Genomic DNA, 14,112 nt, shown 5'->3' on the forward strand with positions numbered 1-14,112 from the left:
GTTCACCAATGCTTTCTTTCTCAGGATGTACCAAACTGTAGATTTTGCCACTCCTAATATTGTTGCAATTTCTTGGATGGGTTTTTTCTGTTTTTGCAGCTTAAGGAGCATGGAGAGCTCCTTTGACCACATTTTGTCTGTTCACAGCAAAATCTTCCACATACAAAAACCCACTCCCCCCCCCCTCAAATCAGCTCCAGGGCTTTTATCTGCTTCATTGATAATGACATAACAAAGGAATTGTCCAATTGCTTTTGAACCTCTGAAATGGATTGTGTTAAAAAAAAAAAAAAAGGCTTTTAGTTTCTAACATTTTTATGCAATCTTTTTGTTCAACCCACTGAATTAAAGCTGAAAGTCTGCAGTTCAACTGCATCTAAGTTGTTTCATTTAAAATTCACTGTGGTCATGTCCAAAAATTTTTGGGCCTAACTGTATCTGCACGTCTATGGCCAGCTTAAGGGCTCTTACAGACGAGCGTTTTTACCTGCGCTCACCTGCGTTCCAAAATCATGCGTTCAGCCGCAGGGGAACGCAGGAGTAGACGCACTGAATTATTTTCAATGTGGCTGTACTCACACAGACGCATGTAAGCGCCGAACGCAGGTTGGGACGCAGCATGTTGCATTTTGCCTGCGTTCAGCGCTTACATGTGTAGTGGGGAGCACAGTGTGTCTGTTGAATACTTGGCCTTAAACCAACTTACCTAAAGATGTGCAGGACATGATGTTCTCTGAAGAAAATTGACAAAATAAATGCAGGGATTGCTGACTACTTTCTGTGATATGACACACCCTAGCTGATGCCTAGCTTCAAACAAGAAACACAATCCATGTAAAGCTGGGCGTGGTTATTTTCAACATTACTAAATGTTGCATGAAGAGTCACACAGTAACAATAACACATCATATGATTAATGACGGTATCAGCTCTGCAGGATATTGTGAGGCTAGTCTGGTGTTTACAGCCACATGACTGGTGTACATAACCATATACGTTAGCACAAGGGTCTCTAAAACTCTTCCCTACAGAATGCATCTCCCAGAACCCCCATTAGGGTTGCCACCTTTATGTCTGGCTGAGACTGGGCTGGGGGGTGGGGTCTGTGATGTCAGTGGGCGTGTCTGTGATGACGGTGGGTGGAGCTATGACACGGCGATCAGTGATTGCCCGATCGCCGTGTCAATCAAGGGAATCCTGCCAGGTTTTCCTTATTTGGAAAACCGGGCAGGAAGTATAGACCCGGGCAGCCCCTCAAAATACCGGGCTGTCCGGGTCAAAACCGGACAGGTGACAACCCTAACCCCCATGAGCCTTCAAAAGATGCAGGTAGCTGTAGTTAGACTAGATACTAAACTGCTGAAACACTAAGAACATACCAGCTAGATACAAAAGATTCTTTCCTGTGTAAAAAAAAAAAACTTTAGAAAATTTAGAACAATATATTCAAAATGAGCAAACGTTATCTCATGTAAGGCTGTTGCATGGCTGGGACTTTATAGGCCAGTCAGTAAAAGTGACACTTGGTGAACAATCAAACCAACACGCATCCGAAACTGCACGGGTGAGAGACGGTGAGAGTGAGTAACCTCCGTCCAGCTGCAGCTGTACCACTCTGGTCACATGGATTGCACTCAAAGCGTAGCTGGATCCAAATAGGATGGGGTACTCTGGTACAACAAGTACTGGTAACAAATCCAATTTTATTAAATATGCGTTAAAATCATTGCTATATGGAGTGGATGGCTCTACGCGTTTCGTGACTGCATGGGTCGTGACTGCTTCTGGGATCAGAAGGGATTTTTTACCAAGTATTACTTGTACCAGAGTACTCCATCCTATTTGGATCCAGCTACGCTTTGAGTGCGCCTATCCGTTGTTTCTCAAAGTGACACTTGGTACAAGTGTTATTAAGAAGGAGGAATTAAATCGTAGATAGGATTTACCACAATTTTTTCCAGAGAAGGTGAAATCCTACTGTAAATGACGTACAATATCTTTCCTCTGTTCTATAAAAATATAAATGTAACATATATTCAGCATTATTCAGAAAAGTATATGTTTATTGTTGGTATTAGCGTGATTTCTGCCTGGTGAAAAAAAGACCACACAAAGCCTGAAAAGAAATAAATGTGTAAGCACTAGGCTAACATAAACAGGCCCAGGCCTGTCAAAAGACTGGGCTGTCACATGTGGGAAAAAATATGATTTCTGCTCATTTATTTAACTGTGATGCAGAGTACATCAGCGCTGTCATAACAGAAACTACATACGGCAGCACAAAAGTAACATAAAAGCATAACACTGCACAGATTCAGCATAATAAGTAGTTCAGATAGTTACACTTTGTACAACATGGTATATAGCATTCCAAATTTCCATTGCTACAACTGCTATAGAACTACAGCTCACATGTGAGCCTCCAACATTTTCTCACTTCTGGCATAAATATACTGGACTACCTGACCTAGAAGGTGTTTTCTCTGTTGCCATATTTCAGTTGGTGGAGATACTATCCCTTTTCAGCCCAGGAAAGGAACTTTATTGGTCGGGTATTTGCATAAAAGTAAAACAAAAAGGAAAGCCCACTTATCACCTTTTCTTTCAACCATGCCATCTTGATGACCTAGAGTTATTTTGAATCTGATCTTTCTACACAAACAGTTTTTGATGCTCATAGTCTTAAACCCAAAAAGATTAAAGCAGTATACCTGTCAATTCAGTACCAACCCCAGCATTCCTCCCAGTCAAACTCAAAAAGACTAATAGATGGAAAAAACCCAGCACAAAATTCTGAAGCCATGCAAACACCACTGAATGTTTATTAGGAACCTTAGCACACAAACATTTCACGGGCGTCTGCCCCAATACAGGTTATAACCAGGAAGCTGTTTAGCGTTGGACTAGGAGAATAAAACCAACGTATTTAGGGCTCTTACTCACTGGCGTTTTGACCTGCGCTCCCCTGCGTTCCGTTTTTTGGCGTTCAGCCGCAGGGGAGCGCAGGAATAGACGCAAGTCATTATTTCAAATGGGGCTGTACTCACTCAGGCGCGTGTAGGCGCCGAACGCAGGTTCAGACGCAACATGCTGCATTTTTCCTGCGTTCGGCGCCTACACGCGCCTGAGTGAGTACAGCCCCATTTGAAATAATGACTTGCGTCTATTCCTGCGCTCCCCTGCGGCTGAACGCCAAAAAACGGAACGCAGGGGAGCGCAGGTCAAAACGCCAGTGAGTAAGAGCCCTAAGGGAGGATATCCTTAACTTTTTCCTGTTCATTTTGTTCCAACTCATAAGCATTTTCAGTTACAGAGTTTTGTTGTATTCCACAGCAGTATGAAATAAGGGCTAAATGAAACAATTTAACATGCTGATACACAATGCAGACTTTTTACCTAGGGATGCCAGATTTGAGTGTGTGCTCACTGTGTGTACAATCTTCACACTGGTTGCACTAGGACAAGTGCGGTAGAAGCATTTTTAGAAGCACAATAAAGCACTCTGCACAGAAGTAACCAAAACTATGTTAATCCCACTGTTTACAATCACTATGGCCTTTAGACGCCACCATGACGCTGGCATATGGGTGTTTTTGTTTATAACTACTGAGTAAGATAGGAATAGCAAAGGGGCATTTCATAATTATTATTATTTTTTGTGTATATAAAGCTGACACATTTAGGACCTCAGAGATTATTTATCATTCCAGGGCTACTATTATTGCGGTGGATCTCGTATGTGTTTTACTCTGCAGAGTGAGTACAATGTGTTTTATCCTGCAAGACCAACATACCAACCATGGAAGTGACACCTCCACAAGGCAGGTGGATCCTTTGCATTTGTTAACCCTGTATTGCACCTTAAACGCCATTCAACAAAGCAGTCTAAACAGGTGCTAAACTCTTCTTATAATGAGAGTGTATATTCACAAGTTCCTTTGTAAATAAGAGCATTACAAAATTGTGTGCAATTTAGCGCTTTACATTTGTGCTTGCATTTGTAAACAAACCTTCTTTTTTTTTTTTTTAACATAATTTTTAAATGTCTTTTGAGGTCACTAGGCATGATGAAGTTAGGCCTGGAATTACAAATGTGTTTGTTTTTGTCTAATTTGGACCTGCACTGCTTTATATAAGTGCACTGTTTCTTCAAGGACTGTTTGCACTACAAACACAGGCACAAATAGTGCAAAGGAACCAAGAGATGACGCCCACTGCACCGGGGCCACAGCTTGAAATATACAATCTCTATGCAACCAACATAAAAAAAACTATTTGCACCCTATAAAGTTGCTAGAGTGCCAGCTTTACATGTTGTTACACAAAAAAACAGCCCACAATTTAGCTGTTGTGTGAAGGTAATCTGCATGGTTTACTAGTAGCAACAAACAATAACCTTCCCATCATACACTATTCCAAAGGAGAGTTTTTCCCTCCCCCAGTCTCTATCTGTGAAAAACATTAACTAAGCTAAACCCTACACCCAAGCACTTATCTAACCCAGCAACATGTCACAGACTTCAACCTACACCACCAAGCACTTTAAGTAGCAAATAATGTACAGCTTGGTTCAAGTAGGTGTTGTGGAACCTACTTACTGCCAAGAAACATGCTTACAACAAATTATGACTTCCTATATAATTGCAAAGCTAGCACCATAGCAGTAAACATGTAGGAAAATCAGCTATTATAATGTGCCTTTATGTACATATGTATGTTTTGTTTTTAAAGCAGCTGAGCAAGCTGTATTTTGCACCAGTTCCTTTTCCAAAACGACATTGTTTGTCTACTCGAGAAGATAATAAATATATTTTAAAGAGAGATGTTATAGTGTGTTAATATAAGGGTGCTGCTTATTGTGTGCACAAAACATCCTACCTATGCATATGCACATATGGGTGAGTCACATTGTTTACCAAGACTGTGAAAATCCTTCATAGACAACAGCAAAGCACCACCTTTATGGACACCAGAGGTGCTGCTATTGTACTCTTTCAGTCCAAACAGTAGGACACATACTTCCCTACTTTTTTAATGCAAATATGTGTGGAAAGATTGCTGGTGTGTGAAGTAAGCTATACTTTTTACTATTTTTTTTTAGGATAAATCAATGTAAAATAGTCTATACTAATTAAAAGAATATATTTTTCCTTTTTGGGAGAAGATATATTTGATAGACAATTTCCTACCCTTTTGCCACATTGTCTATTCTGGTGTAAAAATATTTTTTGATACAATTTTTATGGTTATATTGTTATTAACATGTATTTATATAGTACCAACATATTCCGCTGCGCTGTCAAATAAATAGCATTAAAATAAATGTGCTGGATAGCATTATAGCCAAATAGGTCGTTATATAGGCATGATTTTATACTGATGTTCAGTTTACGGTCTAGAACTGTAGGATAAACAGGCAAAAACAGACGAGAAAGTAAAGCAGGAATTAAGATGGAAGTGGATTTAGTGCTGTAGGATTTATTAAAGAAAAACCACTGAAAGGCTTCCTGATGTTGATCCCATTACCAACCCACTTTCCAAAATATGTGGGCACCCGGGATCTATACAAGTCAGGTACTCTGAAGTGAAAAATAACTACAAATGACCAAATCTTTTGGATAGTAAATATTACTTTGCTCAGAATATTTGAGTTTATTATCTCATTATCGTATGGATTTAATCACAACCATTCTATAAAAAGACGTTATTGTCTCCAGACCATTACCGCTATGTGCCTCCTAAATGTAGAAAATACACCTTTTAGTCTGAAATTCTCTTCCCTTCAGGCTAGTTAGTGTTGGTCTTTGTGCTTGTATTTCCCCTCTAATGCATACCTCCCAACTGTCCCTTTTTCGGAGGGACAGTCCCTCTTTTGACAGCTCAACCCGCAGTCCCTCATTTGTACTGGAAAGTCCCTCTTTTCTATGCACTGAACAGCCAGAAAAAGAAACAAAGTTTCTCACTTAATTGGCTTTTAGCAGAGAGCCCAGAACAGCTAACAGGTGCAAATAAGATACTTTGTAACAATTTTTAGACAAAAAAACACAGTTTAGATGAGGAGAAATATTTTCAAACTTTCATAACCTGCCAAATTTTGTAAAACAAACATGGTAATTAGGGGGTGTGGCCACAGAAAGGGGTGTGGTCAAAAAATTGCTGCGCTACGTGCGGGAAAAAATTTTTTGTCCCTCTTTTTACTTCCAAAATGTTGGGAGGTATGCAAATGTGCAGGACTGAAATATAACCTTCCTGTTTGCACCCCATTAATGTTGTGGCCAAAAGGAACAGGAAATGGTTGTTTATGTTCCAGATAGGCAGCACATGCCCTTACTGTGTGTCACTGATATAACTGCCCTTGGATATCTCCATTATACATTCACGGGAGCTATTAATGCAATTGACATACCTATACAATGCAGTAAGAGCCGAGTATGTAAATGATACACTTTGTTTGCCAGGGTAAAGGGAGGGAAGTTTGTCGTGAACCAGGGGATCAAAATGCACCTAGTTAGTGTTTTGTACATATTTATATAGAGCTATTAAAGCTAGCACATGTACACTACTCTCAATAAAAACGCTTTTCTTTCTAATCGACCTACTTGCTAAAAATTCTCGTTTTATAAATGTTATGTTTCGTTCACTTCTACAATACTTTTTGTATTTGTTTGTTTTTTTTATTCGTTATGTTTTGTTCCCAAACTCTTCTTGGAAATTTTCTCTTTCCAATGAATGAGCGGTTACAGTACAGCGTGTCCAGCGCTTTTAAAGAAAACAATATCTGGCCAAGGAGAAATGAACTTTTTGCCACAAATATGACGCAATACCGGCCGAACCAAGTGGCAAGACGCTGCGTTTATCGCAACACATTCCTAGTGTTCAAACACAGCCCCACAAACATCTGGGAGGGGAGATATTTTTTACTTCAGCACCCTCCCCCCTCCATTGTACTTACAGGATGATCACGCGCTCGGCAGTCACATGAGCCCCGGGGCCATCGACGGTCTACAGCCAATGGCATCGCTTTTCGTCATTTCGGAGGCGTGGGCAACGCTTGGCCATATAAGTGAACCTGGTTGTTTGTATGGATGCAATTTCCAGCAAAGAAACAGCCTGAGAGGTAGGAATAGACTAGAATTGGGGAGATTGCGGCTGGTGTTTGTTTCTATTGTTGGGGGCGATGTAGCTGCGTTAATGCCTCGTTTTGTATCTGAGGGGATGATATGGACGTGCTACATTCATTTTGTATATATATATATATATCGTATCTAAATGCATTTTATGGGAAAGGTTGATTCCTCCGCTGTGGTTGTCGAAACGCGTTGGATCTTAGCGACTTCCACCTGTTTCCCATAATGCTCGCTGCTTCTATCTGCCGCACCGTTGTTCTTTTGTCCCGTGTGTATACGGTCGCCGTGCATCGAGCCATTTGCTTTCTATTCAAGGTGTTGGCGTGTTTACTTTATCAGGTCAGCCAATAGAGACCCCCTCCCCTCCTCCATCCTGTGAGTTGCTGCTGAGTCAGCTGTTCTGGGCTGTACTTGGTGCCCTATTCATCCCGTGCAGCTGTGAGTTTCTTCACTGGATGGGGAGCCGCCTATACATTCCACATGTTTTATGAAATGACTAAGGAACCTTGCTGCAGCCTGTGTGTTCCACATTAATTGGGATATATCTAGGCGGCTTTATGAGTCAGGGCAGTGACACTGTCTATAGTTTGGCTGTTGAGGTCTTTTTGTAGAGTATGATGGGAGTTCTAGAGAACCAGCTGAGGATTAAGCTCTACTGCACATCTACTTTAGTTGCATTCATTTGAATAGAATCTCCATCCCCTGAATGTCCTGCATTTTACCTTGTACTGGGCCTCACAATCTCAGGAGGTGTTTATTTGGTGGTTGTGTAGGAGGGCTTAGAATTCCTGCTTTTCTGGAACTACACTAACATATTGTTGCATTGCCTCTTGTCTCCACCCCCACCTCTTCTCAAGCGTAATCTACAATTTAGGGTTTGGGTCAGTTTTACTTTTAATACACAGCTCCTAACGTCTTTTATTTTTCGGCAGGTTAAACATGGCACTCTATCTAGTTGCTGCTGCTCTCTGCTTAACAACCGTATTTGCTGCTCCAACAACCGACCCTGCTCTAGATGATCATTGGCATCTCTGGAAGAACTGGCATAAAAAGTCCTATCTACCCGTAAGTTTGTCTCCAGCATTCTCAAACTCTAGTTGCCAGTGTGACTTCTGCATAGGCGTAGCATAACTGAAACCAGAGCGCTATAGTAGTTAGTGTATTTCATAGTCGCCACTTTTAAAATGTGCTGCTCTGTGCCCTTGTGAAGTAGTGCTTATATGTTGCTAAAGCAGTATTCCCATGAACTCTTTGGTGGGTTTGAGTCCATAAACTTGAGGTTAATGGGGGCCCAACTGAAGGCTAACTTGCAAAATATTTGCTATATTCAAACAATAGCTGATTAAATGCCTTAAGCTAAAGAGGCTTGATCAAATGTTGATAATGAATTTACGCCAATCTATAAAGTCTTAAAGCGATATCAGCACAAAGAGATTTAAAATATGAATGTATATCAGAAGTTACCTGTAGCTCATAATGTTTTTTTTCACTGATAGGGCTGCTTTTGTAGGTAATTGTTACTTAACGTTCCTAAACATGACTGTTCCTTCTCAACATGTAAGTTACAGTTTCTAATGCTAACAGACTACTGTTGCACAATAATATGGCTGCCCCTTTATAGAGGTACATGGGGGATCATATGGCTAATAAAAGCGTCTGATAATACTTTTATCTCAATTATAGATAACATGCAAAGACAATATTATGATAGATGTAAGAAATGTTCTTGTCCGTAGCTCTTTAACCTCTGCTAACCTATGACTTGCTATGCTTCCCAGAAAGAAGAAGGCTGGAGGAGAGTGTTATGGGAGAAGAACTTGAGAACAATCGAATTTCACAACCTTGATCACTCTCTTGGAAAACATTCTTACAGACTGGGAATGAATCAATTTGGTGACATGGTAAGTGGGGTTTTGCATCCACTTTTGTCCCTGAAGCCTTTGTTGGTTCTTGGAATATAGTTTTCTTGTTTGAGATAGACTGTTGGTATATATGTTTGTTTTGTTTTTAGACAAATGAGGAGTTTCGACAGCTGATGAATGGCTACAAAAACCAAAAGATGATAAAAGGCTCAACTTTCCTTGCCCCCAATAACTTTGAAGCACCAAAGACAGTGGACTGGCGTGAAAAAGGCTATGTAACACCAGTTAAAGACCAGGTGAAAACAACATCTGTTAAAACAGACTTTTTTTCATGATGCAGGATCATTTTACACTAATTACTTTACTTTCCAGTTATTTCGAACTTATGTTCGTAGATTTAGATTCTGGGTTGGCCTCCACTTCTCAATGAGATCATGGTGCAGCCTTCTCCTGCTGCCCCTATTAACAGACTGACAAAACAGTTACACTTGCCATTGGCTAGATATATCCACTAGCCGTGTGGAACAAATGGCTACTGCAAATGCACACATTGTATTAGCTGCTCATTCTTCCAACTTGGTATTAGTCTGCTGAATTGCATTGTACAGTAACTACAGGACCTGCAAATCCAGTTAAACCATCTTCAGTATGGGTTTTAAATGAGAACTAAAGCAGGCTAGAAGTGTTTTATGTTTTGGGCAACTTCCGCCCTTTAGTAGTAAATCTCTTTTCTTTTGAAGATGCCACCTGTTATCTGCCAATTCACTGCACATGCTCTGTGCTGCTGTCCATTACTGAGCTTAGGGACTTGACACACACAATATACAGCACATATCGGATACAAATGTTGCAATATAAGGCTGATTAGTTATGCATACATATAATTACTACATGGCAGCACAGAAACCAGTGCAACTAGCATCAGACTTTAATAATCAGCCCTGTAGCATCAGTGTATGACAGGCCAACCTAGTTTTCTGCTTGACTTGCGACAACCCCTAAGCTTAGCTTCTCAACAGCTGCTCAGGCCACTGAGCATGTGAGTGGCAGACCCTTTCCAAGATGTTGACTGCCTGTGACAAGTTTGTAGTCCTGGATTATTGCTGCTATTGAGAAGCTGAAACTTTAGGTTGTTGCAATAGCTTCAGTATATAAAATATGGTATTTTTAGCATGTTAAAAATATGTTTTAGTGTTATAGTTCTCCTTAAGTATGTACAACCATTATTCAGTTGATTTGGGATCCCAGCAGAATGTAAGATGCCTCCCAAGAGTGTAAGACAATTTAGTTTGACAATGGCATACAAATATGTACCTGTAAATGTGCTCAAATGAGACCTATGACTGGTATGCTGCTTTGTTTCACAAAAGACACTGGTGTTTGTATTAACATGTCACCTTGTTTGCAGGGGCAATGTGGTTCATGCTGGGCATTCAGTACAACAGGTGCACTTGAAGGTCAGCACTACAGGAAGGCTGGTAAATTGATTTCTCTAAGTGAGCAAAATCTTGTTGACTGCTCCAGAGCTCAAGGAAACCAGGGATGCAATGGTGGCCTTATGGATCAAGCTTTCCAGTATGTCAAGGATAATGGAGGCATCGATTCTGAAGACTCGTACCCATACACTGCTAAGGTGAGATGTCTGTCCAATCACTAGAAGCTTGTGTAGTTATCAAACTTAATTTAGGATATGTAGGTGTGCATATTTTTGGTTGATTTTGCTTGCACAGTGGCTGCTGCTACAAATAACTTACTAGCTCATTTCCTTCACTTAAAAGCATGGGTTAGTTCTCACTGAAGTTAACAACATGTTAAAGGGCCAGTAACATTAGAAAGATTTCCGCTGTACATCATAAACAGTTTATTGAATCCTTTGTATCTATTCTGGGATCCTATATGACCGGATGAGACTTCAAACCCCGTTTCTGTGATTTGCTGGATACTGAGCATCAAGTTGACTTGCAAATCATTAAGGGACATACTTTAGTGCCACTTAAAGCTCCACAAAATCTTGCATGCTGTTACCCTAACAAGGTATTTATTGACTCTGTAACCAGAAACTTTTTATCAATCTAGGATGACCAGGAATGTCACTATGATCCAAACTACAATTCAGCAAACGACACTGGTTTTGTTGACGTTCCATCTGGAAGCGAAAAAGATCTCATGAAGGCAGTAGCTTCAGTGGGACCAGTTTCTGTTGCAGTTGATGCAGGACATCAATCCTTCCAGTTTTATCAGTCTGGTAAGTGTTTGGAACAAAACTTAAGACCACCTACTCTTGGGCAAAATAATCGTCTCGGTCTGTGATATTAGTGTAATAGTTAATAGTACAGGTAAGTTACATGTATTGAGATGGTATCCTGCCATTTAAAATCTGTGGGTTTGAGGTGGTTATTTTACAAGCAGCATTTTTACATCTTTGCTTTTATTGATTCTGCTCACCATTTTATTTTTTTTATACCAGGAATTTATTATGATCCTGAATGCAGCAGTGAAGACCTGGATCATGGTGTACTTGTTGTGGGTTACGGCTTTGAAGGTGAAGATGTGGATGGGAAGAGATACTGGATCGTCAAGAACAGGTACAAAATTCTTTATTGTAATGCAGGCATTGGTTAATTATCTGGGTCAAACATTCTATAGTTGGGGAAACTGTATACAATCCTCCTGCTGCATTTAATCACCAAAAAAAATCTTTCTGATTTCAGCTGGAGTGAGAAATGGGGCAACAATGGATACATTAAGATTGCCAAGGATAGACACAACCACTGTGGAATTGCAACAGCTGCCAGTTATCCTCTGGTTTAATATAAGCCATTATATATGGACCTCATTACACCTTGAACTTTATGTGCACATTGTGTGAACCTCCAATTTTAGCAAGTACTGGCCTGTTTTTACCTGATGGAATTGCTGCTCAAGGCTGTCTTTTACATTTGTGTTGGAAGTTTAACATCCCACATTGACGCTGGGTTGTTTTAGTTTTGTTTACATGTTGATTTTAATGGTGTTTTATGTGATTTAAGCTTTTATAATGTAAAATAAAAAACTTGTTAATTCAGTTTAATGTGTCGGCAAAATGTATGGAGGTCCTGTAACAAGTCTAGTGGTGCTTTTATGAAAATGGATGCTGGGAAGGTTCCTCAACCGTAGAGGTTCTGTGTGTAGATGAACCGCACCTCACACTTTCCATGATGTTTCCTGCCCTGGTGGTGCAGATCTCTCTAGACTGTCGGCACTCATCAGTACAATGTAGACGATTTAAGAGAATAACACAGCACCATGTATGTTGCAGGTTGGGAGATTACCCCTTTTATTTAAAGTGTACCACCTGGGCATCAATGTTTCGGTGGTCACTTTAAATAAAAGGGGTAATCTCCCCACCTGCAACATACATGGTGTGCTATTCTCTTAAATCTTCAAGGTTCCTCAACCCCCTTTCTGAGCAGGAAACTCACCGCTAGCTTTCTGCACAGTGTGGGGTCATAAGCTGGCACCATCCCCAGACTTGCCCTTATTCAAGTAGATGCACTAGCCAAACTACATTATGAACTTTATAAGCGTCTGCATATTTGCAGGGTTGTAGCAAAGATTGGTGTATCCTTTGAACATATTGTATAAAACGGATACAAGAGTCCAGCTCAATAGAGCTTACTACTGCACCACATAGTCTGATTGCTGGGTAACTTGGTGGCTGTTGCCCCAAGCAGAACTTAAAACCCCTTCCCCCCCCCCCATCTTAATTTGGAATCTTTCAGTTGCCTCCCTAATGCTTTGTAGGGAACACATTGTAATCCAACCAGTCCCTTGTTCCAAGAAGCGGGCTTTTAAAATCCGTGGCTTGTAATTTTAGCTAAACTGGGAATCTGATGCTACTCCATGTTTTGTTCTTGCAAGGTAAACTATGACCCGTCACTTTTTGTGGCTTGTTTTTGAGAAGCGGTCCATTATGCAGGAAGACTTAACTATCTATGCAATGGTAATGTATCTGTCTACCTTGCAAGAGACAAACATGGAATAGCCTCAATGTCCCTATTTGTTCTGTTACAAATTAGCATAGATGTTCTATGATTAGTAAGTGTTTGGCACAAGCCCTATTTAGAACAAACTTGTCTTTCTGTCACTGGGGGGATTTGAAGAGAGCACAGTTTGCCCCCCCCCTGAAAATTAGACTCCTGTTATCCATTGTTTAAATATAAAAATAGTTTATTTAACAGTATCACTTTAATTTTGTTGCATGTAGTGTACTATGTGCCAACAATTTATATCAAGGGAAATTCAGCAAAACTTTAGCCTTTGTGTCTAAATCGGACTATACTCTTTATCTAAACCACCCTATCTGCAGGTTCATTAAAGGGATACTGTCATGGGGGGGAAAAAAAAAAATTTTTCAAAATGAATCTGTTAATAGTGCTACTCCAGCACAATTCTGCACTGAAATCCATTTCTCAAAACAGCAAACCGATTTTTTTTATATGCAATTTTAAAATCTGACATGGGGCTAGACATTTTGTCAATTTCCCAGCTGTCCCAGTCATGTGACTTGTGCCTGCACTTTAGGAGAGAATCACTCCAACTTGCAGTAAAGAGTGAAGTTTATCAGAGCACAAGTCACATGACTTGGGGCAGCTGGGAAATTGACAATATGTCTAGCCCCATGTCAGATTTCAAAATTGAATATAAAAAAATCTGTTTGCTCTTTTGAGAAATTGATTTCAGTGCAGAATTCTGCTGGAGCAGCACTATTAACTGATTCATTTTGAGAATTTTTTTTTCCCATGACAGTATCCCTTTAAGTTTTTGTGTTCAGTAAGAATCAAAGTAAATCATGGCTCTTTATGTAGCTTTGTACAATACTTCTCATGCCAGAATTCTTGACTCCTGAATTTGTCTCATGGACTTCACATGGTTGTGCTAGGACTAGTGCTCTATGCTAATTAACATTTCTGAGAAACATCCTTGTATATTTGCAAATCCATTATTTGTGATGGTTTCTGTATTGCATGAGAAAATTGGTTAAGCTGCATGAATCCATATTGGTGGCAAAACAATGTTATTGGGTATACTACTTTTGTTTTTTGTTTTTTTGTGTTTTTTTTTTTTTAGTATAATGATCCAAA

General features: G+C 40.0%; 1 protein-coding gene across 2 annotated transcripts; it reads left to right on the forward strand.

Moving 5' to 3' along the window:
* Window positions 1–7,098: 7,098 nt before the first annotated feature.
* Window positions 7,099–12,054, forward strand: ctsv.L (cathepsin V L homeolog). Of its 2 annotated transcripts, none has more exon segments than NM_001094020.1 (8): window positions 7,099–7,117; window positions 8,060–8,192; window positions 8,906–9,028; window positions 9,139–9,285; window positions 10,398–10,622; window positions 11,066–11,234; window positions 11,457–11,574; window positions 11,701–12,054. In NM_001094020.1, coding segments are annotated over 7 exon segments (1,008 nt in total). In that variant the 5' UTR covers window positions 7,099–7,117; window positions 8,060–8,066; the 3' UTR covers window positions 11,801–12,054.
* The last annotated feature ends 2,058 nt before the right edge of the window (window positions 12,055–14,112 follow it).

Source organism: Xenopus laevis, chromosome 1L (assembly GCF_017654675.1).
Source record: "Xenopus laevis strain J_2021 chromosome 1L, Xenopus_laevis_v10.1, whole genome shotgun sequence".
NCBI classification, from domain to species: domain Eukaryota; kingdom Metazoa; phylum Chordata; class Amphibia; order Anura; family Pipidae; genus Xenopus; species Xenopus laevis.

What these genes read in the sequence shown, in the direction of transcription:
- ctsv.L (XM_018247625.2), top strand. Translation starts at nt 7,608, where the DNA reads ATGTTTTATGAAATGACTAAGGAACCTTGCTGCAGCCT. An exon ending in AAGGAACCTTGCTGCAGCCT is followed by an intron (nt 7,646 to 8,059) that starts GTGTGTTCCACA and finishes ATTTTTCGGCAG; the next exon opens with GTTAAACATGGCACTCTATC. An exon ending in TGAATCAATTTGGTGACATG is followed by an intron (nt 9,029 to 9,138) that starts GTAAGTGGGGTT and finishes TTTTGTTTTTAG; the next exon opens with ACAAATGAGGAGTTTCGACA.